General features: G+C 59.3%; 1 protein-coding gene across 5 annotated transcripts in view; it reads left to right on the forward strand.

Annotated features, from left to right (window-relative positions):
• Positions 1-24,517, forward strand: part of ABCC12 (ATP binding cassette subfamily C member 12) — a 43,187-nt gene extending 18,670 nt beyond the window's left edge. Inside the window, exons 10-30 of one of the 5 annotated variants that reach the window (XM_028127006.2) lie at positions 887-1,168; positions 2,528-2,599; positions 2,968-3,092; positions 3,900-3,972; positions 4,655-4,858; positions 5,040-5,174; positions 5,321-5,390; positions 5,473-5,541; positions 6,381-6,470; positions 7,097-7,200; positions 9,099-9,296; positions 9,866-10,092; positions 10,866-11,003; positions 13,269-13,455; positions 17,112-17,201; positions 18,890-19,079; positions 20,545-20,704; positions 21,250-21,328; positions 22,189-22,302; positions 23,522-23,686; positions 23,790-24,517. In XM_028127006.2, the coding sequence (XP_027982807.2) occupies positions 887-1,168; positions 2,528-2,599; positions 2,968-3,092; positions 3,900-3,972; positions 4,655-4,858; positions 5,040-5,174; positions 5,321-5,390; positions 5,473-5,541; positions 6,381-6,470; positions 7,097-7,200; positions 9,099-9,296; positions 9,866-10,092; positions 10,866-11,003; positions 13,269-13,455; positions 17,112-17,201; positions 18,890-19,079; positions 20,545-20,704; positions 21,250-21,328; positions 22,189-22,302; positions 23,522-23,686; positions 23,790-23,882 (2,865 nt within the window). In that variant the 3' untranslated portion in view covers positions 23,883-24,517. Of the gene's footprint in view, positions 1-886; positions 1,169-2,527; positions 2,600-2,967; positions 3,093-3,899; positions 3,973-4,654; positions 4,859-5,039; positions 5,175-5,320; positions 5,391-5,472; positions 5,542-6,380; positions 6,471-7,096; positions 7,201-9,098; positions 9,297-9,865; positions 10,093-10,865; positions 11,004-13,268; positions 13,456-17,111; positions 17,202-18,889; positions 19,080-20,544; positions 20,705-21,249; positions 21,329-22,188; positions 22,303-23,521; positions 23,687-23,789 lie in introns of those variants that run through there. The other 4 variants (XM_054710336.1, XM_054710337.1, XM_054710338.1 and 1 more) reach the window with 4 other exon arrangements.
• The last annotated feature ends 249 nt before the right edge of the window (positions 24,518-24,766 follow it).

Consider the following 24,766-nt stretch of genomic DNA (forward strand, 5'->3'; position numbering starts at 1 on the left):
GGGCGTGGCTGGCCTGCAAACCACCACAGGCCCCTCACTCAGGCCGCCCTGTGCCCCAAGGGAACCCCACCCTGATCAGGGACACCCTTCAGGGCAAACCAGCTGGCCCCCACCCCTGTACCAGGCCTCTATCCTATCTAATATAAGAGTAATATGCAGATTGATCATCACTGCAACACACAATATAGCTGCTCCCATGTGGTCAAAGGTCCTGCCCCCATGTGGACACAAGATGGCCACCACAAGATGGCCAGCAGGGGAGGGCAGTTGGGAAGGACCCGGCCTGCAAGGGAGGGCAGTTGAGAGGGACCAGGCCTGCAAGGGAGGGCAGTTGGAAGTGATCAAACCTGCAGGAGAGGGCAGTTAGGGGTGACCAGGCTGGCAGAGGAGGGAAGTTGGGGGCAAACAGGCTGGCAGCAGAGTGGTTAGGGGGTGATCAGGCTGGCAGGCAGAAGCAGTTAGGAGCAATCAGGCAGGCAGGCAGGCAAGCAGTTGGGAGCCAGCAGTCCTGGATTGTGAGAGGGATTTCCGACTGCCCATTTAGGCCCGATCCCATGGGATCGGGCCTAAATGGGCAGTCGGACATCCCTCCAGGGGTCCCAGATTGAATAGGGTACAGGCTGGGCTGAGTAACAACCCCCCTCCGTGCACGAATTTTGTGCACCGGGCCTCTAGTATATATATAAAAGAGCCACCATCCTCTGTGTCGGGGCCAGAGGACCCCCTTTGCTGCAGGTCCTCCTTGGGAGCAGCCTCAGACGCCCACCCCGGACGTCCTGGGTAGAACCACCGAGACTGTGTGCTTGGGGGTGGCTAGAAGGTGTATTGGGGTGATTCTTGCCAATGGACGACGTCTACCCAGTTGATTTTGTTTCTTTAATCTTAGAGAATTCTCATAGCTACGAGCCCCCCATCCTACATCACCCAACCAGAAGGCCCAGACACTGTCTTGCTTTTAGCAAATGCCACCCTGACGTGGGCGCAAGAAGCCGGCCGGGAAAGCGACAGCGACGTAAAGAAAGCGGAGAAGCAGAAAAAGCGCCTTCTCGAGAAACAGAGGTCGGAGGCCTACAGTCTGAGTGCCTCGGCCCCGGGCGCCGCGGGCCCGGAGGACCGGAGCGGTGGCGGCAAGTCGGTGCTGCACAACATCAGCTTCGTGGTGAGAAAGGTGGGTCCGGTCTCCAGGCTGGCCTGTCCCTCTGCGCTGCGTCACACGGCCGCGCCCTCTCAAGGCCTCCTGGCTTTCAGGTTGGGCTGGAGGCGGGGCGGGATGTCTCTAACCAGGCTGCGTTCTTCCCTGAATTTTTGTCGCTATTGTTTCTTGGTTTGTTTTATTAATCCTCACCCGAGGATATTTTTTTTTCCATTGAATTTGAGAGAGTGGAAGGGAGGGGGAGAGACAGAGCGACACATTGATGTGAGAGAGACACATCCATTGGTTGCCTCCTGCATGCACTCCAGGGATCAAACCTGCAACCCAGGTACGTGCCCTTGACAGGAAACGAACCGGCGACCTCAGTCTGTAGGCCGACACTCTTACCCCTGAGCCAAACCGGCCACGGCACTTCCCCAAAGGTTAAAACTATGGACCCGAACATCGGAGACCTCTCTCCGAGCTGAGGGAAGTGGCGGCTATGTCAGTGCCGATCGATCGTCGAGCCCATGTCAATGTGGCCTACACCGTCCACCAGGGGGTCGGGACTCGCTTCCGTAAGCGTTCTCAGACGCGCTCTTAATTTGACACGGAGCACAGAGCGGACCACAACAGCTGACATTCATGAGCAGGGACATAGTTAGCTCCTTTGACCACCTGCTCGTCCTGCGAGGGAGGCGCCGTGGCTACTCCGGCTTCAAGGTCAGGAGCCTAAGGCACGGGAAGTTAAAGCACTCGCCCAGTGCGAGACCCGGGCATCGCCCCCAGGTGCCTGCCCGGGGTCTGCCCTTCGCCGCCCTGCCGTGCTGCTCTGCTTAAAAGCAAAACGCAAGCCACCCACACGCAGCCAGTATTGGAGCCAGCCAGGGCCTTCACAGGACAGGGTCTTATTTTATTTTATTTTATTTTATTTTACTTTACTATTTTATTTTATTTTTAACAAGTGAATCATCAGAAGCCCAGGCCTCGTGGGCTTTCTCCGAAGACAGGGAGGAAGGTAAAGGCGAGGCGCCTGGGGCTCTGTCCACCCCCAACGAGCATCCACCTGGGTTAGATCTCCTCTCCTGGAGCTTGGGCACAGAACAAGCCTCGGGTCCAGGGCGTGTGTCCCGGGCCCGTGCGAGGCTGCTCCACACCAGTGCCCGCAGCTGGCATCCCCAGGCCCTCCAGGCGCCCCCGCACGGCGCGAGGGGAGGCGCTTCACTAACACTCGGGTCCCTGCATCCTCCCCGCTGAGTCCGGCCGGGTCTGAGGTTGCACCGCCACCACCTGGAGCCACCCGTGGTCCCCACCTGCACGGTGTGGGGGCGGCACCTTTGTCCCCAGACCCTGTAAGAACAGGGGGACGACAGTCTCTTTCCTGTTCCTCTGCAGGGGAAGGTCCTGGGGATTTGCGGGAACATTGGAAGCGGCAAGAGCTCCCTCATCGCAGCTCTGCTGGGCCAGGTGAGCGGTGCGAGGCGCTGGGAGGGTGGACCCCACGACGTCAGGACCGCTGCTGCTGTGTGCTGGGTCCATGAGAACAGCTGCCCCTGCAGCCGGGCACAGAGTTCATGATCGTGAGGCTGATGTGCTTGGCAGCCAGCAGCCGGACCCACGGCGGCCTCTTCCAGAACGTTCCTGCCTGGCCCCCTGCAGGTGTCTGACGTCAAAGCCCTCGGCCTGCACGGTCGGGCTCTGCAGCCCGTGGATGAGAGAGTGTCCCCCTCTCGCACCCTCAGGACTAAAGCTCCCGGGAGAAGGGCCGCAGGCGTCCAATGGGCCCCGGAGCCGTGGGCGGGTCAGCTCTGAGGGTCCCGGTTCTGTGCCTGCAGATGCAGCTGCAGCAGGGGGTGGTGGCGGTCAGCGGGACCCTGGCCTACGTGTCCCAGCAGGCGTGGATCTTCCACGGGAGCGTGCGGGAGAACATCCTGTTCGGAGCCAAGTATGACCACCAAAGGTAACGCTAACTCAGGGCAGGCGGCATCCGTGTTCGGGACCCTCTGCTGCAGGAGCCGATCGGACCCGGACCGACGGGCACTGGTGGTCCCCTTCCTGACCCGAGTTCAGGAGGCGCCCTCTGCAGACCTGGTCACCCTCCAGGACACGTGGAAGGGGCGCTGGGCTCCCGGGTCTGTCTCCGCCCGTGTTGTCCGGCTGCAGGAAGGTCCATCTGGCCGTTCTGCATTGGGCCAAGGACCCACAACGTGGCTTGAAGTCGAGAGCAGCCCTGAGCCAGGACCTGGCTGCTGGGCCACGGGACCCGCTGCTGTTGATGTCCCACAACGGCCGAACGGAATGAACGCGACCTTCGAGTCCTGACTGCAGACACCTGGGCCCCTGCCTCCCAGCTCTGCTTTCCCCGGGTTCTTCACCGAGTTTGGGGAGTTGCCGGTCCAGTCTCTCATGACTTCCAGAACCACCCATGTAGGGGGATCCTGACGGGAATCCCCATCTCTTACCCAGGAAGAGCTGAGGCCCCGAAAGGAGTGCTGACCTGCCCAAAGTCAGAGCTGTTGAAGGCAGAGCGGAGGCTTGAGGCCCCGCCTCTAACTCCCAGGAGCAGTGCCAGCTGTTGGCGCCCCCTGGTGGTGGGAACCCTGAGGAGAGGGCCATCTATGGGATGGAGGTGGGCACAGGGCCCTCAGACATCAGGACAAAGCACTGGCCACGCCCTCCCTGGCCCAGGGACCACAGCAGTGTCTCCGGCGCAGCCCGGGCGGCGGGTCTTCCTCACTGCGCTGACCTCTGACCCTCACGCCCACAGGTACCAGCACACGGTGCGAGTCTGCGCCCTCCAGGAGGACCTGAGCAGCCTGCCTTACGGGGACCTGACCGAGGTGAGTGGAGCAGGCTCAGCCCACAGTGGCATCGCCCGACTGCCCAGGGCCAAAGGGCAGCCCAGCTCCGTCCACACCCGATGCCTCGGGGCCAGAACGGTGCCAGGACATGTGGGAAAGTCAGGTCCCCCCCCCACCTCGGATTGTCACCTGGGCCTGTGCTCGGGGCATGGCACAGCGGATGTGGCACCAACCCCACCTGTGTTGGGTCCAGCATGGCCGCCCCTGGGATCACTTCCCATCTGCCTGTCGCCCCAGGGAAGGTTTCTGGCCTACGCTGCCTGCTTGCCCCTAGGATGGCTCCATCCTCTGAGGATGGGGGTCCAGTTGCTGCTTTGTGGCTGGTCCGAGGGCCACTTTCTGCCTCTGTGGGCCCAGGAGTACCAGGTCCCCTCCAGACACTGCCCTGGATGCTGGTCCCGCTGCTCCCAGCCACGCCTCCCTCTGGGGAGCCTGCCCGCTCCCCGAGCTTTCTGCCCTCCACTCTCTTGGCCCTCCCGATGGGACTGCACCTGGGACGGTGAGCCAGGCACCCCTCACTCGGTGCTGGGAAGAGCTGCACCCCAGTCACCTCTGCCCACAGGCTCCCAGCACCCCCGGGGCATGGGTGCTGTCGGGGTCCCTGCGGGGAAGGGGGGAAGCTGGGGCGTGGTGACGAGTAGGCGCACTGCCCTGTCCGCAGATCGGGGAGCGGGGCCTCAACCTCTCAGGGGGGCAGAGACAGAGGATCAGCCTGGCCCGCGCCGTCTACTCGGACCGCGAGATCTACCTGCTGGACGACCCGCTGTCGGCCGTGGACGCCCGGGTGGGGAAGCATGTCTTTGAGGAGTGCATCCGGAAGGCGCTGCGGGGCAAGACGGTCGTGCTGGTGACGCACCAGCTGCAGGTGACCAGACCGCAGGACCGCCGGCCGGCATGGGTGCGGCACCCGGCGCTGCCGTCTCCTCCAGCCCTGAGCTGTCCTCAGCCACACAGTCAGGGCGGCAGAGCCAGGGGACACGTGTGCCTCGCGGAGCCCATGGCCCCTCAGGCGGCAGGCGCTCACGGTGGTGGCTTTCCCCCTGCAGTTCCTGGAGTCCTGTGACGAGGTCATTTTGCTGGAAGACGGGGAGATCTGTGAGAAGGGAACCCACGAGGAGCTAATGGAGGAGAGAGGGCGCTATGCGAAGCTGGTGCACAACCTCCGGGGGCTGCAGTTCAAGGTAGCGACGTGTGTGCGGGGGCCTGGGGCCTGGGGGCCAGGGGGCCGGGGGCCTGGGGCCTGGGCTCCGGGATCGGCCTCCCCTGGGGTTTCCGGCTGGGGCAGGTCTCGAGCTGCGCCTGCAGAAGGCACTGGTTCTGTCCCCAGGACCCTGAGCACATTTACAACGCGGCGATGGTGGAGGCCATGCAGGAGGGCCCTGCGGACAGAGATGAAGGTGCGGGTCCGAGCCGAGCTGGAGTCACGCCTCGTGTTACCTGGGGCTCAGTGGACACAGACCTCTCCCTTTCTCACCCTAGTTCTGGCTCCAGATGAGAAAGAGGAAGGAAAAGAATCCGATAGAGACTCAGAATTCATAGACATCAAAGGTGCGTGCCACCCACTCCCTCAGCTCTGCGCGCCTCCATGCTGGCTGCGCACCCACCGCTCGGGACAGAGAAGTGGATGCGCAGTGCGTGTCTTTGGGGTGATCAATTCCATGGTTTACTGCAGGGTGAGCCTTGGGGTCAGCTGCCTGAGTCCGATCCTGGCTCATCCACTTAACTTACTAGTTTTCTGACTTTGAGCCAGACAACTTGCCCCCTGTGAACCTTAGTTTATCAACCTATAAAATGGGGAAATAATACCAACCTCATGGGTTTTTGCAAAAGTTTTTGTAAACTATTTTTTCATTGAGTTCAAAGAGGAAGGGAGAGAGACAGAGAGATAGAAACATCCATGATGAGAGAGAATCATCGACTGGCTGCCTCCTGCACGCCCCCCACTGGGGATCGAGCCTGAACCATGGATCACACGGATCACCTCTGGGCTGTAGGACCTGCCCTCCCTCGGGATTTTCTACGTGGGATCAAGTCAGCTGGGCCTGCACATGCCTCCCTGTGGCCTTCTCCTGCCCCCCAGGCCCTCCAGCTCCTGCACGAGCTGCAGCCTTCGGAGTCTCCCCTCAGGACCACGACCCTCCCTGCCTCCCCAGGGCTGAGCGCACAGTAGGTGCTCAGTAAATAGTTCTCAAACGCCACCTGCCTCCCACCTGTCATGAGGACCAAACAAAATCAAAGGAGCGAAAGTGTGTTGGGAATTTGAAGGCGCAGGGAAAGGGCAGGAAGGGCGGAGCCTGCCCTGGGGAAGGCCTGGGGAATTGGGAGGGTTGCCTGGCCCACAGCCCCCCTCCCCCAGGGGAGCCCAGGACTGGTGTTTGTCCCCACAGCCCCTCTGCACCAGCTCGTTCAGACCCAGCCCCCCCGGGAAGGAGCCGTGACCTGGAGGACCTATCACACGTACATTAAGGCGGCTGGAGGTATGGCATCAAACAGGTTTCTTGATGCACTTTGCACTTAAAACTCCTCCTCCTTAGACGCCTGGGTTCACGTGTTTACGATTTCTTTAATAGCTCGTCTCTTTAAGCGAAGGCCGTTTAGCAATGCTTCCCCATCAAGAATCTAAAGTCGGACAATATGGCCTTTCCCACGGCATCGCCCTTTACGGCCATCTAGGCTGCTGGGCTCTGTTTATCGGAAGGAAATGAGGGGGCGGCAGCGTAACCCAGCGGCGCGCCTCCGTGGCCTCCTCTCCGTCACTGAGCACTTCCCCCATCAGCTCGGGGTGCAAAGCACACCTCGATAGTCACTCCCCTTCCCTCCCAGCAAGACTGGGCGTTACCTGTTTGTTCCTAAAGAAGTCGGAGTCACTTCTATCTCATGCATATTGCTGGTTTTTCCAAAAGTTGACAACTTGGACCTACTTTTCAACCAGGTGGACAGGTGCCCCCACGTGGGTTCAGGGGCCCAACCCCAGACCCGTCCCGCCAGCCTGGAGGGCGGCTCCCAGGGGGGGGCCTTTCCCTGCAGGTTCCCATCTCCATCAGCCTGGGCCCAGGGAGCCGGCCGGCTGCGCCCTGCACCTCGGACTCTCCGTCCCTTGCAGGCTACCTCCTCTCCCTCTTCACGGTGACGCTCTTCCTCCTCATGATCGGCAGCACCGCCTTCAGCAACTGGTGGCTGGGCTTCTGGCTGGACAAGGCCTCCGAGGTGAGTGGCCCTCGGGCACCGACAGACGCTGAGGAAGTGGCTCCAGGGAGCCTGACCCCACCCGACGCCCCGCGAGCTCGTCCTCCCCTTGTGGCCCCGGCTCACCCCGAGCGGTTCAGAGCCTGCAACCCCTTCCTCTTGTCAAGACAAAGGCATCGGGGTTCTGTGCGCCACCTTCCATCTTTTTAAAAAATCTATTTTATTAATTTCAGGAGGAAGGGTGAGGGAGAGAGAGAAACATCAATGATGAGAGAGAATCATTGATCGGCTGCTTCCTGCACACCCATTCCCCCCCCCACCCCCCTTCCGGGGATCAAGCCCACAACCCGGGCATGTGCCCTTGAGCGGAATAGAACCCGGGACCCTTTACTCCGCAGGCCAATGCTCTATCCACTGAGCCACACCAGCTAGGGCCCACCTTCCGTTTTTCAAGGACTGGCCATGAAGGGTGTGCCAGGCAGACCCAGCAGGTCCGTGGGTCACGAAGGTGCAGGACAGGGTCCGTTCTGCAGCCTCTGAGGAGAGGCTGAGGGCACTGGGGAGCCTCGACCAGGTCTTCCTGCCTCAAGGGGAACTGGCAACGTGTGGTGGACCCTGCCCCGTGCAGAGGGCTCCACCCTCCATGGCTCTGCTCCCCAAAGTCCATCTGGCTGTGCGCAGGCCGCTGGGGGTCTCTGCCTCCGAGGCTCTCGCCTGGGCCGGCCCCTCCTGGGAAAGACGGATCCACCCGCTCTCGATTCAGCTCTCCCACTGTTGGCCAGTGCTCTCCCAGCTCTCCTGGAGCCTGGGGAGCGACGTGGGGTTGCCTGCCCATCTGCCAAGGTTACATTTGGGCACAGTCCTGTTGCCGTGACAACCAGTGAGGAGGCACTGAGGGATTCGGGCAGAGAGAGGCGTTGCAGCCTCTGGAGTCAGCCGTTCCCAGGGGAGCAGGGGGGAGGGAGGGCGCTCTGTGCTGCTGGAGAGCCGTCCCTGCAGCCCCTCCCAGGGCCTGGCATGCTCTCGAGAGCCTCCGCCTGGAGGGCCCGGGTTCGGTCAGGGGCAGGCTCCTCCTGGGCAGGGCCAGTGGCCGAGGGAGCAGGCAGCGAAGGCATACCTGTGTCTGCCTGTCCTCCAGACAGGGGCCCAGCCGAAGGCACAGCGAGGCCTCTCCTTGGTTGGCCCCCGGGGATGCACTTGCTTTTAGGGGTGTCCGGCCACCTCTGGTTTACATCCCGCGGGTGCTGTCACCAGCAGAGCGGCGTTTAGAGAAAGATGCTCCTTTGCTCCCCAAAGGCAGGCGTGCCTTTTTGCACGCAGCTCGCAGGGAAGCAGGACGGCCAGTTTCTCCGGAGGAAGAGATGGACGACCTCTTCCCAGAACTGTTGCAAACATGGGGCTCTCTCTGGAGGATGGAGCCACGCAGGCTCCCTGGCCACCCCAGAGCCCTTGGCTCAGCAGGCTCCCCTCCCCACTGGGGACTGCAGAACAGAGGCCTGAGCACAGGAAAGGGAGGGGCCTGGCACTGGCCTACCACACCGAGACCCCGCCTCCCCGGGCCAGGGTCTCCCCAAGGCCTGCTGGCTCCTGCCAGACAGCGGCAGGGTGGGACACATGTCCTTGCTCCTGTTGCCCGCCTGGCCCGCTGTCACCTCCAGTGTCCTGAGGCTCAGCTGGCTTCTGGGACAGCTGCCCTGAGCCCGCCTGGCTTGTCTCCTTTGCTTCCCACGGACCGTGCCCAGCCTCCTAAGTCAGGAGCCCCTTGGGGTCCTGGTGATGCGTGCAAAGCACAGACACCCGCAAAGGGCACTGACTCGGTTTCACCCGACTCATTCTCCACAATAACAGCCTCTTTCTGCAAAATGCCCCCCTGGCAGCTCACCAATTCGCGGTGATTTTTTTCTTGCTTTTCTCCCAAGATGACCTGCGGGCCGCAGAGCAGCAAGGGCCCGTGTGAGATCGGCGCGGTGCTGGCAGACACGGGGCACGGCGTGTACCAGTGGGTGTACGCAGGCAGCATGGTGTCTGTGCTGGCGTTCGGCATCACCAAGGGCTTCACCTTCACCAAGACCACCCTGATGGCGTCCTCCTTGCTGCACGACCGCGTGTTTGACAAGGTGCACCCGGGGCCCCTACGTAACCGCTGGGTCAGCCACCAGGGCTCACTGAGCGCCTGCAGGCACAGGCGCTGTGCTGGGCTCCCGGAACTGACCGTGGCGTCGGGGAAGCGCCTCCCAGGATCTAATTACAACAGGGGAGCGAACTCCAGGGAACTCGGGGTGGGGGGTCGTGGGCCCTAGGGCCAGGCTGGGGGTGCCCAGGGAGGTTCCCCGAGGAGGCCACACCGGAGCAGACATGAGCAGGCCAAGAGGGCACCTCCTGCTCCAAAGAGCCCGCTCCATCGAGGGCCCCAGGAAGGGCCTGGCCGGGGCACAGGTGCAGCCCATCTCGGCACAAGATCCCTCCTCCCTCCGAAGGGGCCCCAGGCTGCGCGGGGTTTGGAAGGGAGCTGCGTGCACACGGAGGCCACGGAAGGGGGGCTCCCTCACCTGCCCAGCACGCTGGCGCCTCACGTGGGCCCTGGAAGGAGGGTGGGGCCCTGCGCTCACCACCCCAGCCCAGCAGGGGGGCGAGGTGTAACAGGCACATCCCCTGAACCCCGGACTCTCCCACGCGGTGCCCGCAGATCTCGCAGAGCCCGATGAGCTTCTTCGACATGACGCCCAGCGGCAGGCTCATGAACCAGTTCTCCAAGGACATGGACGAGCTGGACGTGAGGCTGCCCTTCCACACCGAGAGCTTCCTGCAGCAGGTCTTCCTCGTGGCCTTCATCCTCATGGTCCTGGCCGCTGTGTTCCCCGCCGTCCTCCTGGTGCTGGCCTGCCTCGCCGTGGGCTTCCTGGTGCTTCTATGGTAGGTCGAGGCGCCGTGGTACGAGAAGCACGCCGACCCACTCAGGTCTGGTCCCGCTGCACAGTGACCAGCCGTCGCAGGCAGCACTGCATCCTGTGTCCTGGAGCCCCATACTCAGGGCAGTTGCACCCCATGGAGGGTTCGGTTTCAAAGTCGGCTCCTGCCCGGCCGGTGTGGCCCAGTGGTTGAGCGTCGACCTGTGAACCAGGAGGTCACGGTGCAAGTCCTAGTCAGGGCACAGGCCGGGGTTGCAGGCTCCATCCCCAGTGTGGGGCGTGCAGGAGGCAGCCGATCCATGATTCTCTCTCATCACTGATGTTTCTCTCCCTTCCTCTCTGAAATCAATTAAAAAATATATTAAAAAATCACGTTGGCTCCCAAGGCCACCAGGAGGTTTGCTCAGCACGACCTTCGATGTCGCCTTCAGAAACCACACGCGGCGGCTGGCCCAGCTCTTCCTCCCTAATTGGAAAAGATCCCTTCGCTGCTCGGTGCCGCGGGGGCGGCTATATTTAGAGGCAGCACCGAAGGGAAGATTCTTCTCAAAGACTAAACGACATCCGGTGCGGCGAGCCTCTCACACCGAGGAGCACCCAGAGCTGAGACCACCGGGCAATGGCTCTCATTTCTGGACCAACACTTACCAGATGCCCTGTCACACACACACACACACACACACAACACCAGGATGGCCCCGCCTGGAGAAGGGGGGAACCTGCATGCGCTGAGGGGAGCCCTGAGCCCGACCTGCCGCCCTCTTCCTCTCCCCGCAGCATCTTCTACAGAGGAGTCCAGGAGCTCAAGAAGGTGGAGAATGTGAGCCGCTCACCCTGGTTCTCACACATCACCTCGTCCATGCAAGGCCTGGGCATCATCCACGCCTACGACAGGCGGGAGGACTGCGTCACCAAGTGAGTCCCGGCCGCAGCCCTGCCGCTCACCTTCCTGACCCGACGGGAGGTCACAGCCAAGCACGCAGGGCTGCTCTGGGCTGCTGGGGACGCGCGGGAGGAAGAGCCAGCAGAAGGGAGGAGGAGCCCTCGCAGACACCCACCTTTCTTCCCGGTGTCTGGGGCCCCAAAGATGTGAGCTCCTTCAGTGACCACCTCAGCGTGGGATTTGACATATTTTTTCACACTACAAGCAAAATGTGTTCAATTTAGGAAAACAGCAGACAACAGAAAACAGAAAAATAAAAAGTCACGCACAGGTCCCCACAACCCAAATCCTATTAATATTGTTACATATTTCCTTCCAGTCTTTTTTTCCTCTCTGGAATGCTTACAACCATTGTTGTCCAGCTTTACTTTTAAATAGCATCTCTTATGTCATTACAGTCGTTGTCAAGGTCATTGTCAATAGCCACTGAGTGGACAGACCAGTGTCCTTCTTTATAAAGCGGGGGAACCAGATTAGAAAACCTCTCAGGAGTCTTGCAGCTCCAAACTTCTAAAACACAATAAACCACACACAAGCGCTGGGTGTCAATCACAGTAGACTCACTGTGGGAGCAGCAGCTCCCAGTTTTAGGAGCTTAACACGCAGGTTTGTTCCCCCTGCAGTCACCATGAGTGGGGTCCATGCGGGGGTAGGGACGGTGCTCCGGATTCAATACACAGTCTCCTTCCAGGGGCACTTTTCCATCACCAGGGCTCTGGGCACAGTCTCCAGGGTCCTGGAGAGAGAGTTGGGTGGAGGACCCATGTGACACTTTTATTGGTTCAACCCCAATGAAGATGCTCATCATTTCTGCACGTTCATTGGCCAGCTTTCAGTCACATGGGCTCACCTAACTGCAAAGGAGGCTGGGAAATGTAGTCCAACTGTGTCCATGGGAAGAAAAGGAAATGGAGTTTGGTGAACCTACAGCAGTCTCTGTCACATACTAGTAGATCTCTGGTAGTTTTGTTTCTTCTTTACTCACGCACCATGTATTGAGGGCCTTCTATGCTCTTCACTAGATCCTGGAGTGACGAGAGTTTTTGTCTTCTATCTCTTCCTTCCCTACAGACCTAGCACACACTTCAACGTTTGCATCTAATTCTCTTTCTCTATCTGCCCTTGGCCACCCGGGATCTCCCTGGGGCTTGGCATCCTTGTCTTTGGTTCAGTCCTCAGCTGGTCCTGTCACCAGTTTGACCGAAAGTCACGTGTCAACAGCCCCGCACCACACAGCGGGCCTCCCAGTGTCTGTCCGAGGAGCCGTTCCCCGACTCCTGACAAACGGAACAGGTCCGAGCCCTGTCTCCTCAAGGCCTCCACGAGGCTCGGAGGCGGAGAGCCCTGACTGGATGGACGCGTCTCCCCTCTTTCAACACGCTCTGGCCTGTCGTGGACTTTCTGGAGCACTTTCTGGTAGAAGTACTGCTCCTGCCAACAGACAAAAATGCTAGCCACACGTGAGCAAGAGGCGTGGGGTCAGATTCCAATTTGATCCAATTCTGCGTCTGCACGACCTACCCCCCTCACAGCGAGAACCCGGATGACTGCCAAGTCCCGGAAGCTGTCAGTGGAGTTTGTAGGTTGTATGGCGACACCACAGAAACATTGTGGTGTCTGCAAGAATACTTGGCCTAAGCCCTGGGGACCAGCAGGAGGAGGGGCCGCAGGGCCCCGCCCGGCTGGTCAGAGGGGCCTCGGAAGAGAACCTCTGAGCAGCCTTAGGACAGGAGGGAGCAGCAGGGCCCCAGGACTGTCATGGCCGAGTCACGGGGGGGAACTGTAGCTCTCTGGGGGGTTAAATGTTGAAAGGCTTTCACTCCCCCCCAATAGTTTCTACCAGCTGTTCCAAGAAGGCCAGGGAAACTTCCGTGTCAATTGGATCCCATGTCTCTTTTGGTTACGGGTTAGCTCAGTCCGGTTAAAATTTCCATCCTGAATGTATGGAAGACACAACCCCCTCTCCCCAGGGCTGGGCCAGGTCAGGCTGTGCTGAGTGCACATGTCCCGGCTTGGGGGGCGGGGGGAAGGTGGGAAGCACCTGGTCTGTTCTCTTACACACCCTCTCCCTTCCTCTCTGATGTCTACGACAGCAGATTTCCAAGAGCACGGACAAATGTTTGTTTCTGTGAAAGCGCGTTCGCCCTTGAAGAATGTCCTGGCCTGCTCTCTCCAGGAGCCCGGAGCCTGATCCAAGGCCGCCCACCTGATCCCGTCTGCCCGGCTCTTAATTTCAGGTTTAAGATGCTCAACGATGAGAACTCCAGCCACCTCCTGTACTTCAACTGCGCTCTGCGCTGGTTCGCCCTGAGGATGGACGTCCTCATGAACATCGTCACCTTCATCGTGGCCCTGCTGGTGACCCTGAGTTTCTTTTCCGTCAGCGCCTCCTCCAAAGGCTTGTCCTTGTCCTACATCATCCAGGTACCGCCTGGTGTAGGGGAGGGCTCGGCCTGGAGGCTCTCGCATAGAGAGCCTGAGGGAGGGCAGACCCAATAGAGAGCCCAACTAGAATGGGGTTGGACAGTAGAGAGAGCTTAGCGGCTCACATCATTAAAGGCCTGGCGGCTCAGGCACGAATGGGTCGTGACCCCTGGCTGAGTGGGCCTCAGGCACGAATGGGCCATGGCCCCCAGCTGAGTGGGCTTCAGGCACGAATGGGCCATGGCCCCCAGCTGAGTGGGCTTCAGGTATGAATGGGCCATGGCCCCCGGCTGAGTGGGCTTCAGGTATGAATGGGCCATGGCCCCCAGCTGAGTGGGCCTCAGGCATGAATGGGCCATGGCCCCCAGCTGAGTGGGCCTCAGGCACGAATGGGCCATGGCCCCCAGCTGAGTGGGCTTCAGGCATGAATGGGCCATGGCCCCCAGCTGAGTGGGCTTCAGGCATGAATGGGCCATGGCCCCCAACTGAGTGGGCCTCAGGCACGAATGGGCCATGGCCCCCGGCTGTGGCCTTCTCGGTGATGCCCTTCTTCATGGCTGTGGTGACCAGTAGCCTCGGAGGCGAGCATTCCCTGCCTCGGGTTTATTGGGCTCATGTCGGCGCCCCAGAACTGATGAGCAGCTTGGTGGGATCGGGGTCATTGGTTTAGGCCCAGAGGTGGAGTCACACCCCATCCGACCCCCGAGGCACAGAGTTGCCCCGCATGAGGAGAAGGGGGAGAATGCTGGTGAGGCAGCCACCCCGAATGCTAGGTTTCAAAGGGTTCTACCTAAGGTGCTATTCTGGGAGCCCCGTTCATTGGTCCATGACAATATCACTGACTTCTCCCTGGGATTGCTTTGGGGTCTTTTTCTTTTGAAAAGTAACAATAGTGAGTCACATGCTATTTACGATGTCTCAGATCCTGTAACATAAATTAACGCACGTGTCCCCCAATAGCCATGGAGATCGGCAGTGCCATGACCCCATTTCACAGGTGAGGAGACCGGATCAGAAAGCCTTGCCCAGGACCACACCTGCCTGCCAGGTGTGAGAGCCAGGACTTGAAGCCAGGCCATCTGGTCCGATCCCATCTGAGCCTCACTCTCCTTCCTTAAATGAGCCTCCTGTCCTCCCGGGAAGCTTTGCCGAGGCAGCCCCACCTTGGGGCTCTGACATTCCGGACGATGAGTCTGGGGCCTTCTTCCATTTCTCTGCCCACGGCGGTGGGTATGTTACACTGAAGTCAAACCTCTCTTCAAGGTGGAAAACGTCTCCTTTTGTCTTGCTCCTCTTGATCATGCCCTCTGCTCCCACTCCCGCTTTCTCCCTCTGTGACTCCTCCCGGGTGGGTACCGAGTTTCTGGCCTCCACCGTTTCTCGTTTCCTTTCTTTTACCTCAGTCTCCTGTCCTTGTCTTTCATCTTCCCTCTGGAACTTTCCTTAGCTTTGGCATTCGGCCATTCCTTGGACTTGCGCGTATGGCAACCATATGTCCATATATTTAATTCCCGCCCACTCTCTCGGGGAGTCTAGGTGACTGCCTATGTATCTTTTAATGTCCCCGAGCGTATTAACGAGAGGTTCCCTCCCAGGGTCGGTTCTTTTCTTCACCCGGTCCTTGCACGTCTGTGCCGTGGGCTGCGTTTGTAGGATTCTCGATCCGTTTGTGCTTGAGGAGGAGGGCCGGACAGGAGGGGTGTTCAGGGCTCTCCCTGCTTTAGCCTGTGCCTGGAGAGGTGTGGGCGGGGCGAAGGCTCTTCGCAGGCTGGCTTCGCTTCAGGAGAGCAGCCAGGGAGCTGGTCTTCCGCCCCCAAATGCTAGATTTTAAAGGGTTCTATCCAGGGTACTACTCAGGGAGCCCCACTCATTCCCGGAGTTCACGCGATGTCTTTAGAGAAGTGTGCGTGTGACCAGGTGTCCCGCTCCCTCTGGTTGGGACTCAGCAGGAAGGGAGGAGACAGTCCCGAGGAGCCTTGTCTGCAGACAGGCTGTTACTTGGCCTCTTTGTGGCCCTTCTCTACCGGAGACCCCCTGATTCTGCGAGGGGCCCCCCTGGTTCTGCAAGGGGCCGCCCTGGTTCTGTGAGGCAGTGGCCCCTGAGCCCCGCAGGACGCTCTGCCTTGCTCCAGCACAGCTCGTGCTCGTGCCAGCTCCCAGAACCTGTAGCTCTCTCATGCAGCGACACCGCCCCCTTGCCCCCCCCCGCCTTGCTGTGAAAGCCCTATTCTTTTTGGGATATCGGGTATCACCTTAATGGTGTTTTGGGAAGGAGGAACAAAAACATATTCTCAGGACGCGCTCTTACGTGGGGAAAAGGGAACTTCCGCGTTGACAGATGCTGGCATTCACAGTAAAATACAAAACAGATGATGCTGAACCCATGTTCTCACTCCAAGTGGAACAGCTTTGCTCGGCTGAGGTCACGCTGTGGGGGTACCATCAGCTTCCGCAGACTGTCTGCAAACACTCGGGGCGGACTGTGCACACACTGAGATCTCGGGGATGCTTATGGAGCACAGGCCTCCTTCGGAGAACACGGAACCCCAACCACAGAGTGTCCCCCGGGAATGGAGAGGCTCCCCGATGGGTGGGAAACTGGTGTGGCGTCTGTGGTGTGGAGAGAGAATGGAAAGGAACATCGACTAACGTCACGGAGGGAAACCCGCTGGGGCCAATTCTAAACCGGCGGAGGGCGGCCCGAGGTCTTAGGAGCTGATGCCCCTGAACTTCAGTGTGCAGATGCCCTTCCCGAGGTCAGGGTTCACTGGCACACCACCAGACCCCACCCTGAGTGCATGGCTGTGCCCTGGTGGGACATGTCCCCGCCCTCTGGGAGCCTGTATCCCCGTTGGCTCTAGAGGGTACCAAGTGGGGTGGCATGAGGAGGTGCCCAAGTCCACGAGTGAGGAGACTTGGGAAATGCTCTGCGTTATGCAGACGACCAAGTGGGGTAATGTGGCTGTCAGCAGGGAAGTGACATTGGACCTGATAGAGACCTGCCGGGAGGTGACTTCTAAGCGGAGACTTGAATGATAAAGAGCCAGCCAGGGAAGACGGAGGCAGAGGCAGGGGCAGGGGAGGGGCCAGGGAACGCCCCCGGGGCTGGCAGGAACTGGGAAGTCCACGTGGCCTGAGCAGAGCGGTGGACAGTGCGTCCTGAGGGGGCCTGTGCAGGTGCCAGCCGTGGGCAGGTGCCTGTGGATGACCTTATGAAGTCACACCCCAGTCGGGGCCTAGATCCTCTCATGTGGGAAGCAAGCAGCTGGGCTCGGTGCCCCTTCGACCTCTGATCCCCCGTGATGCCTCCGGGCAGCGGTGGGTAAGGCAGGGAGGGCAGGCAGGTGCAGGACCCCCGGGGGCAGCTAGGGGCCCATGGCTGGCCGTCTGCAGGCTGGGAATCCGGCTCACAGCCCGCTGCTCCAACCGGGAGGCGGCGATCAGGTGGAAGGTGGGGGGCTGGCTGTCACCATCTGGAGGCCAGGGAAAAGCAAGCTCCATGTTTCTAAACACAGAGGGAGTGTTTGAAGACACACCCACCCACCACGGAGCCTCACTGCTGGGACTTGGCTGGGAACCAGGCTGCTGTGTGCGCGGTGCTGGGGGGGCGGGGGTGGGGGCCGCTGGGCCCTGACAGCTGCTTGCTCTCGCCTCAGCTCAGCGGGCTGCTGCAGGTGTGCGTGCGCACGGGGACCGAGACCCAGGCCAAGTTCACCTCCGTGGAGCTGCTCCGGGCGTACATCTCGGTAAGAGGCCAGTGGAACGAGCTAACCGGCAGAATTCATGGGCTCATCTGATCTTTTACACGTGAAGGGATCTTTTTAAAAACTGAACTCAGACCACAACCTCTCTTCTCAAAACCCATGTTTACAACACAGTCTGAGGCCCTTGATGTTGAGAGAGAGAGGTTCTTTTTTAAAAGCCATTTGCTCAGGGCTGTTTCCGTAGCAGAAGAGAGAAGTCAGTGGCCTACCTTAGTCTAACTCTTCTTCTAAAACTTTTATGCCCAACTTACAAATGAAAAGAAGGCTAATTAATTCTAGCAATCATTTTTAAAGGCCTTTCAATAGCATTTGGCCCTTTTACAAACTTAATTAAATTCTTAAAAGCTGCATTTTAAAATTTAATCTATTACCTCTCCTTTTTAAGTACCCCGATTATCCGATTTAACAACGCCCCCCCTCCCCCGAGGTTATACGCAGCTAATAAATGTAGATTTAGGTAACTCACTTACAGCTTTGATGTTGCCTAACAATCCCAATGCCATATTATATATAAACTTAAAATCATGTTTAAGTAAATTATTCCATTATGATTTTAAGTTAGAGTCACAAGTCCAGATGTTACTAATATTATGAAACCTTAAAACACCAAATATTCAGATTCCTTAAACTAAAAATATTACTGTGACACTGTTGCTTCTCTCAAATACTTTTATTGTTAACTAGAGGCCCGGTGCACTGGGGGCGGCTGGGGAGGGTGTCCCTCAGCCCAGCCTGTGCCCTCTCGCAGTCTGGGAGCCCTCAGGGGATGTCCAAATGACAGCTCCTGCGTTAAGCATTTGCCCCCTGGTGGTCAGTGCACATCATAGCGACTGGTCGTTCCGCCATTCGGTCTATTTGCATATTGGCCTTTTATTATATAGGATTCTACACCTTCCATGGGTTCCAAACACTCGCTCATTTCCTTGGCTAACTGGGGTTGCTCGTGGACCAGGAATGTGGCTGGCCTGCGACCCCAGGGGGCACATGGGAGCCCTGTTTCTCACCCCCAATGGGAACTTCTTACCTTCGGGGTTGGGTCGCTCTGTCCCTAGTTACACCTCGCATTCCCTGGCTCTTTGGAAATGTAACCGTCCTTCCCACGGGCTCTAAAGGCTCTGAACCGACACGCTGCACCCCGCCCTCTTCCTGCTCCGACCCCGTGGTGACTCGCAGACACCCGTCCCCTGGGTTACACAGCTTCCAGGCTGTGAGGGTGCACTGCGGACACATGCCCCGGCCCACAGGGCCCCGAGCTGTCCCTGGTCGTCGTCCATCTCTACTCTCCAAGCTTCAGCCACTTCAGTTCTTTCTCTGCCTCCCGCGCCCCAGTTTGCTCTGGCCTCAGGGCCTGTGCCCTGGAGACCCTCTCAAATCCCCGTGTGGCGGCACCTCCTCAGCCTCCCTGGTCTCAGGCCCTCCTCCCCCTTCAGTCACCCCTCCCTCCCCGCGGTGAGCAGGCACCCTACATTCTATCACACGCCTCTGCTGTGTTGTCTTCGTGCTGTCTTTTCTTCCCCATCACCTCGTTCTCATGGGCATGTGAGCTTCGTGAGTGCCGGGTCCTTATTGAGCGAGTTGGCCATGAACTCTCGTACCTGGAACCGTGCAAACGAATGAATGAACGAATGAACGAAGGTGTGTTAACCCATCACGGTTCCTCTGCTTTGCAGGCCTGTGCTCCTGAAAGCGCCCAGCCCCTCCCAGCGGCGCCCTGTCCCCGGGACTGGCCCAGCCGCGGGGAGATCACGTTCAGAGACTATCGGATGAGATACAGGGACGGCACGCCCCTCGTCCTCGACGGGCTGAGCCTGCACATCCAGAGCGGGCAGACGGTGGGCATCGTGGGAAGAACAGGCTCTGGTGAGGACAGGCTCCGCCGCTGCTTCCGGGTCGTCTCTGCACGGCCTCTGGGGCCGCCCGTCACGCAGCACCTCCGGCGGCGTCCCGGGCCGCAGCCGGGCCGTGCTTCCCCCTCAAGTCTCTGCTGTAAATTACGGTTTCAGGTTGAATGGGTGTGTCAAGTTGGAAGCAAACACACACCAGTTTTTGAATTAATTACATGAGGACCATTCGGGAGAAACGAGACCCAGAGGATGAGCCGTGCGCACAGCCACTGCGGCAGGGGCGTTAGCGGTGTTGGGGCGGTTAGCGGTGTTGGGGCGGTTAGCGGTGTTGGGGCGGTTAGCCGTGTTGGGGCGGTTAGCGGTGTTGGGGCGGTTAGCCGTGTTGGGGCGGTTAGCCGTGTTGGGGCAGTTAGCGGTGTTGGGGCAGTTAGCCGTGTTGGGGCGGTTAGCGGTGTTGGGGCGGTTAGCAGTGTTGGGGCGGTTAGCGGTGTTGGGGCGGTTAGCCATTTTGGGGCGGTTAGCCGTGTTGGGGCGGTTAGCCGTTTTGGGGCGGTTAGCGGTGTTGGGGCAGTTAGCGGTGTTGGGGCAGTTAGCCGTGTTGGGGCGGTTAGCCGTGTTGGGGCGGTTAGCCGTGTTGGGGCAGTTAGCGGTGTTGGGGCGGTTAGCGGTGTTGGGGCGGTTAGCGGTGTTGGGGCGGTTAGCGGTGTTGGGGCGGTTAGCGGTGTTGGGGCGGTTAGCCGTGTTGGGGCGGTTAGCGGTGTTGGGGCGGTTAGCCGTGTTGGGGCGGTTAGCCATGTTGGGGCGGTTAGCCATGTTGGGGCGGTGAGCGGTGTTGGGTTAGGGCAGTGGTTGGCACTCATTAGTCAACAGAGCCAAATATCAACAGCACAACGATTGAAATTTCTTTTGAGAGCCACATTTTTTAAACTTAAACTTCTTCTAACACCACTGCTTCAAAACAGACTCGCCCAGGCCGTGGTATTTTGTGGAAGAGCCACACTCAAGGGGCCAAAGAGCCGCATGTGGCTTGCAAGCCGCAGTTTGCCGACCACTGGGTTAGGGTTAGCCGTGTTGGGGCGGTCAACCGTGTTGGGTTAGGGTTAGCTGTGTTGGGGTGGTTAACCGTGTCAAGGCGGTTAGCCGTGTTGGGACAGTTAGCTGTATTGGGGCAGTTAGCCGTGTCTGGGCGGATTAGCCGTGTCGGGTTAAGGTTAGCCGTGTCGGGGCGGGTTAGCCGTGTCGGGTTAAGGTTAGCCGTGTCGGGGCGGGTTAGCCGTGTTGGGTTAAGGTTAGCCGTGTCGGGGCGGGTTAGCCGTGTCGGGGCAGTTAGCCGTGTTGGGGCACCGCTGGCCCCCCCGGCATGGGCAGTTTTCTGTCTGCACATCCTCATGAGCGTTCACTGCTTGAAAGGCGCCCCAGACTAGATACTTGGACACGATGGGAGCGTAACCCGATGTGTGACCTGCCCTCCCCGTCCCCAGGCAAGTCGTCGCTGGGAATGGCCCTGTTCCGCCTGGTGGAGCCGGCGGGCGGCACCATCCTCATCGACGGGGTGGACATCTGCACGGTTGGGCTGGAGGACCTCAGGACCAAGCTGACCGCCATCCCCCAGGACCCCGTGCTGTTTGTAGGTACAGTAAGGTAGCTGTTTTGATCGCTGTGCATCCCTATTTTCGGAGAGTGAAGTCAGACCGCAGGGAACTGTGGGAGGCGCCCACGGCGTGGCTGGCCGGGCCGGGCTGCTCTGCCCGAGGGAAGCAACGTGCCCAGGGGCTGGCACCAGCTCCCCAGGGAGGCGTGGGAGGAGCCGCGAACTAGGGCCCTGAACATGACGTGTAGTTTACAGACCGCATCGCTAGCAAGCAGGATGCTCACACGCAGTGAACAGAATCCTGGCTCACGCCTGCGGCTCGGCATCCTATCAGGGTTGGCAACAGCCACTCTGAGGAGCCCCCGGCCAGTGCAAAAAACAAGCCGTTATCCATCGGGCTGGGGCCCGGCCGCTCTCACACCCCCTTGATGGGCTCTGAGGGTCCCGGGTCTCTTGGCCTGAGGTTGGTGTTTGATGGGCTAAGTGAGCCCTGCCTCAGAGCCGCCGGGCCCCGACTGCCTCCTGCTCCCCCACGCGCTGCGGAGCCTGCTCCCCAGGCCTCTCAGCATCAGCTGCCTCTCTGTTCCTCACGCAGGTTCAACCTGGACCCCTTCGAGAGCCACACGGACGAGATGCTCTGGCAGGTGCTGGAGCGGACGTTCATGCGAGACACGGTAGGGCTCGGGGTGTCCCGGGGAGTCTGGTTCACCCGTGCCCCCGGCACCTGGCCCGGGTTGACATGTGACAAGCACTGGGCCAGCGTCTGGCCAGTCTTATTTGTTGGCCCCACATATGTGAGGGACACAAGCCTTGTCGACTGTTATGATTAAAAGCAATAACGGGTAAGATTAGGTGTCCAGAGGCCAGCAGTCAGCCAAGACCTCCACCTGTGTCACAGCAGTGGGCCTGGCTGCCGCCCGCGGGCTGGTGCGCCGCCTCCTCTAGGGATGCAGAAATGAAGCCTCGGGGAGGTCAGGTGCAGGCTAGCGAGTGGCAGAATGGAGCCTCGAACCCAGGTCCACCTGACTTAGAGCCGAGGGAGGGCCCAACGGCGGGGCCGTAGCCTCACCTGCCTTGGGAAGCAATAAGCCCGGGTGGAGAGGGTGTGGCATCTCCAGGGGCTGCAGGCGGGAGGCTGGTGTGGCCGGCCCTGGGGCTGGCTCCGCCCACGGGGTGTGTGGCCTCCTGTGCAGCCCACAGGACGGCAACGTTTCTGTTCTGTCCATGGAAACAAGCCCTGAAGGAGTTAATACTTGTCTGCGCTCCTCCGGCCCATCGGGCCTCATCGGTATTCTTCAGGCGCAGCGTCGATGGGGTGAAATCACGCTGCGATTCTAAATGATCAATGTCCGCCTTCTCCCCGTCTTCCCCTGGAGCCCGCTTGCAATGCTGAAGCGACTGTTGTTTTTCACTTTCTTCCCCGCAGTAAAATAAAGCCGCTGAGGAGTGCAGGAGGAGGGGGCAATCAATACAGACGACACAGGACGCTTTCATGCATCTTCAGTGCAAATGGGGCCTTCTCTGTGTTTTCCAGATAATGAGACTCCCGGACAAACTGCAGGCAGAAGTCACCGAGAACGGCGAGAACTTCTCAGTCGGGGAGCGGCAGCTGCTCTGCATGGCCCGGGCGCTGCTCCGCAACTCGAAAGTAAGGGGACAGCAGGAGAAGGACGGGTCGGACGCACTTCCCGCAGCGCCCTCCACCCGGGGGAGGGCCGCCTTTGTCTTTGAAAACCGACCCCCCTTTCTTAAGACAAAGTCGAGAGAGGAAAAAACTGAGTAAGAGCAGCATTTCCACAAGGGCACCTGGGGAGCCCTGCTCTGGGATTCTGTCTTCCACGCTGTCTGGGTCTGAGAAAGCTCCCTCTCAGCGTCTCCCCTTTGTCCCTGATGGTCTGGGGCTGGTGCACAGGGCCCGGGACAGTCAAGGACGTGAGGTCTGAGAATGACGTGCTCGTTTTGCGTGGGGACGCGGACAGCCCTGCTGCGGGCTGAAGGAGGGGTGCTGGTGCTGTCGTCTCTCACTTCGGAGCCCTGGGCGGAGTGGAGCCTTGGGTGTGCTCCCTGGATGCGCTAACGGCAGGAGGGGCCAGCCCCTCAGTGCTGACTGCCAAGCGAGGAAGCAGAGCCCGGGGAAGCCGAGTGACTGGCCAGGGTCGGGCGGAGTGGCACTGTGGGAGGCAGAATAAGAGGCCCACGCCCTGACCCCTGGAACCTGAACTGTGTTACCTCACCTGGGAAAGGGGCGCTGCCTAGTCCACTAGTTGAGGGTTTTGAGATGCGAGAGTCTCCCGGATTCCCCGGGGGGGTGGGGGGGCGGTCTTTATAAGAGGTAGGAAGAGAAGGAGATCTGACAATGGAGTGGAGGTGAGAAGGATGCCAGGAAGTGGCCGCGGGCCAAGGAGCGTGGGCTGCATCTGGAGGCTGGAGAGGCAAGGGCCTGGTTCCTTTCCATTTGTGTGTGTTAAGCCTCTGAATTTGTATGAATGTGTAAGAGCAGGAAGCTCATGTAAGTGTTGTTGTTCTGTTGCACACTGACTCGCTGTTAGCGTAGGAGAAAGTCCTGGGTGCTTCTTCCTACCAGTTTGCAGGATCAGAATAAACCACTCACAAAGAGGAGTAAAGACTACACAATCTTGTTCCCCAGCCAGTCCCTCTGAAGAAGAAGAAGGTGGTGTGATGTGACTTTTATTTTTGCCATTCTTTTTCTAACCTTTTGAGATGGATACGTGCGTAGTGCATTACTTTTCAGCCCTTCTAAATCAATTAGTCAATCAATTAATCCATCAATAGAGCTAAAACTATGAATTTACCTCTAGGCACAGCTTTGGCTTACTGTGACTTTTACCACATTTCTTCCCCAACAGATCATTCTCCTTGATGAAGCCACTGCCTCCATGGACTCCAAGACTGACAGCCTTGTGCAGAGTACCATCAAAGACGCCTTCAAAGGCTGCACAGTGTTGACCATCGCCCACCGCCTCAACACGGTCCTCAACTGTGACCTCGTCCTGGTCATGGAAAACGGGAAGGTACGGCAGCCGTTGGCATCCCCTGGCTTCAGTGGTTTGGGCAGGAGGGGGTGGGGGGAAAGATATTCTCTGACAACTGCAGCTCTCCTCCCCTGACTTCCAGGTGGCCGAGTTCGACAAGCCTGAAGTCCTTGCCGAGAAGCCAGGTTCTGCGTTTGCAATGCTACTCGCAGCAGAGAACAAAGTCCGAGCATAAAGGGCCCAGCGGACTAGGAGGAGGAGGACTTGGATGAGCCTGCGGGAGGAGGCCCTCATCCCCGCAGGCAGCCCTGGTCCGCGGCCTTCCCACCCCGACCCAGGCTGAGCTGAGCTGAGGTGGCTTCCCTGCCTCGCCCAGGCCATGCCTCCTTACCTCACTGAGCAGCCAGGGCTGGTTGTGTGGTGAACAGAGGCAGGTGAAGGGAGTGGGTTAACAACTGCCCCTCATATCCTGAAACCCCAAGGGCCCCTCATTGTCATCAATACCACCTCCGAGCCTGAAAAGTAGCCACTTTCAGTTAAAAACTGGTCAAAGTAAACAGATCGGGCAAATTCCTAGGAGGGAGTTTGTAAAGGTCTCCTGCCTCGTTGTCCGGAGGGAAAAGAGCTGAGTTTCTCCCCGTTTGACTTCTATCCACACATATCTTGAGAGCAGATGCTCGGTAACCACGCGCGTCTGTAGCACGAAAGACTGATTACAGTGTTCAGCAAAAAACCTTTAAAAAAATCATATTGCATGTGCCGTTTGATCCATGATAATAACCAGGAAAACAAGATGCTGGCGTTTCTCTATAAATGACATTTTTCTATCTTCTCTGCTGGTCATTAAAATGCAGTAGGAAATTAACCCACCCCGAAATGCCAACTTGCAATTCTTTCGCTGCCGGTCCCAGCGTCCGCACCGCTGCCTCTCACACCCTTGCTGCTCTCCCCACGGGCTCCGCAGTAACCCGCCGCTTTCTCACACCGCGAGGTTTGCTGACGGAGGCAGTGAAGACATGTTCCCGGAGCCCGGGAGTCAGAGCGGCTAATCACGGTGACATCAGGATAAAAACAAACTAAGGCCGGACGGGCTCTGTGCGGTGTTTGCCCAGGGCCGCC

This window comes from Eptesicus fuscus, chromosome 21 (assembly GCF_027574615.1).
Source record: "Eptesicus fuscus isolate TK198812 chromosome 21, DD_ASM_mEF_20220401, whole genome shotgun sequence".
Taxonomy (NCBI): domain Eukaryota; kingdom Metazoa; phylum Chordata; class Mammalia; order Chiroptera; family Vespertilionidae; genus Eptesicus; species Eptesicus fuscus.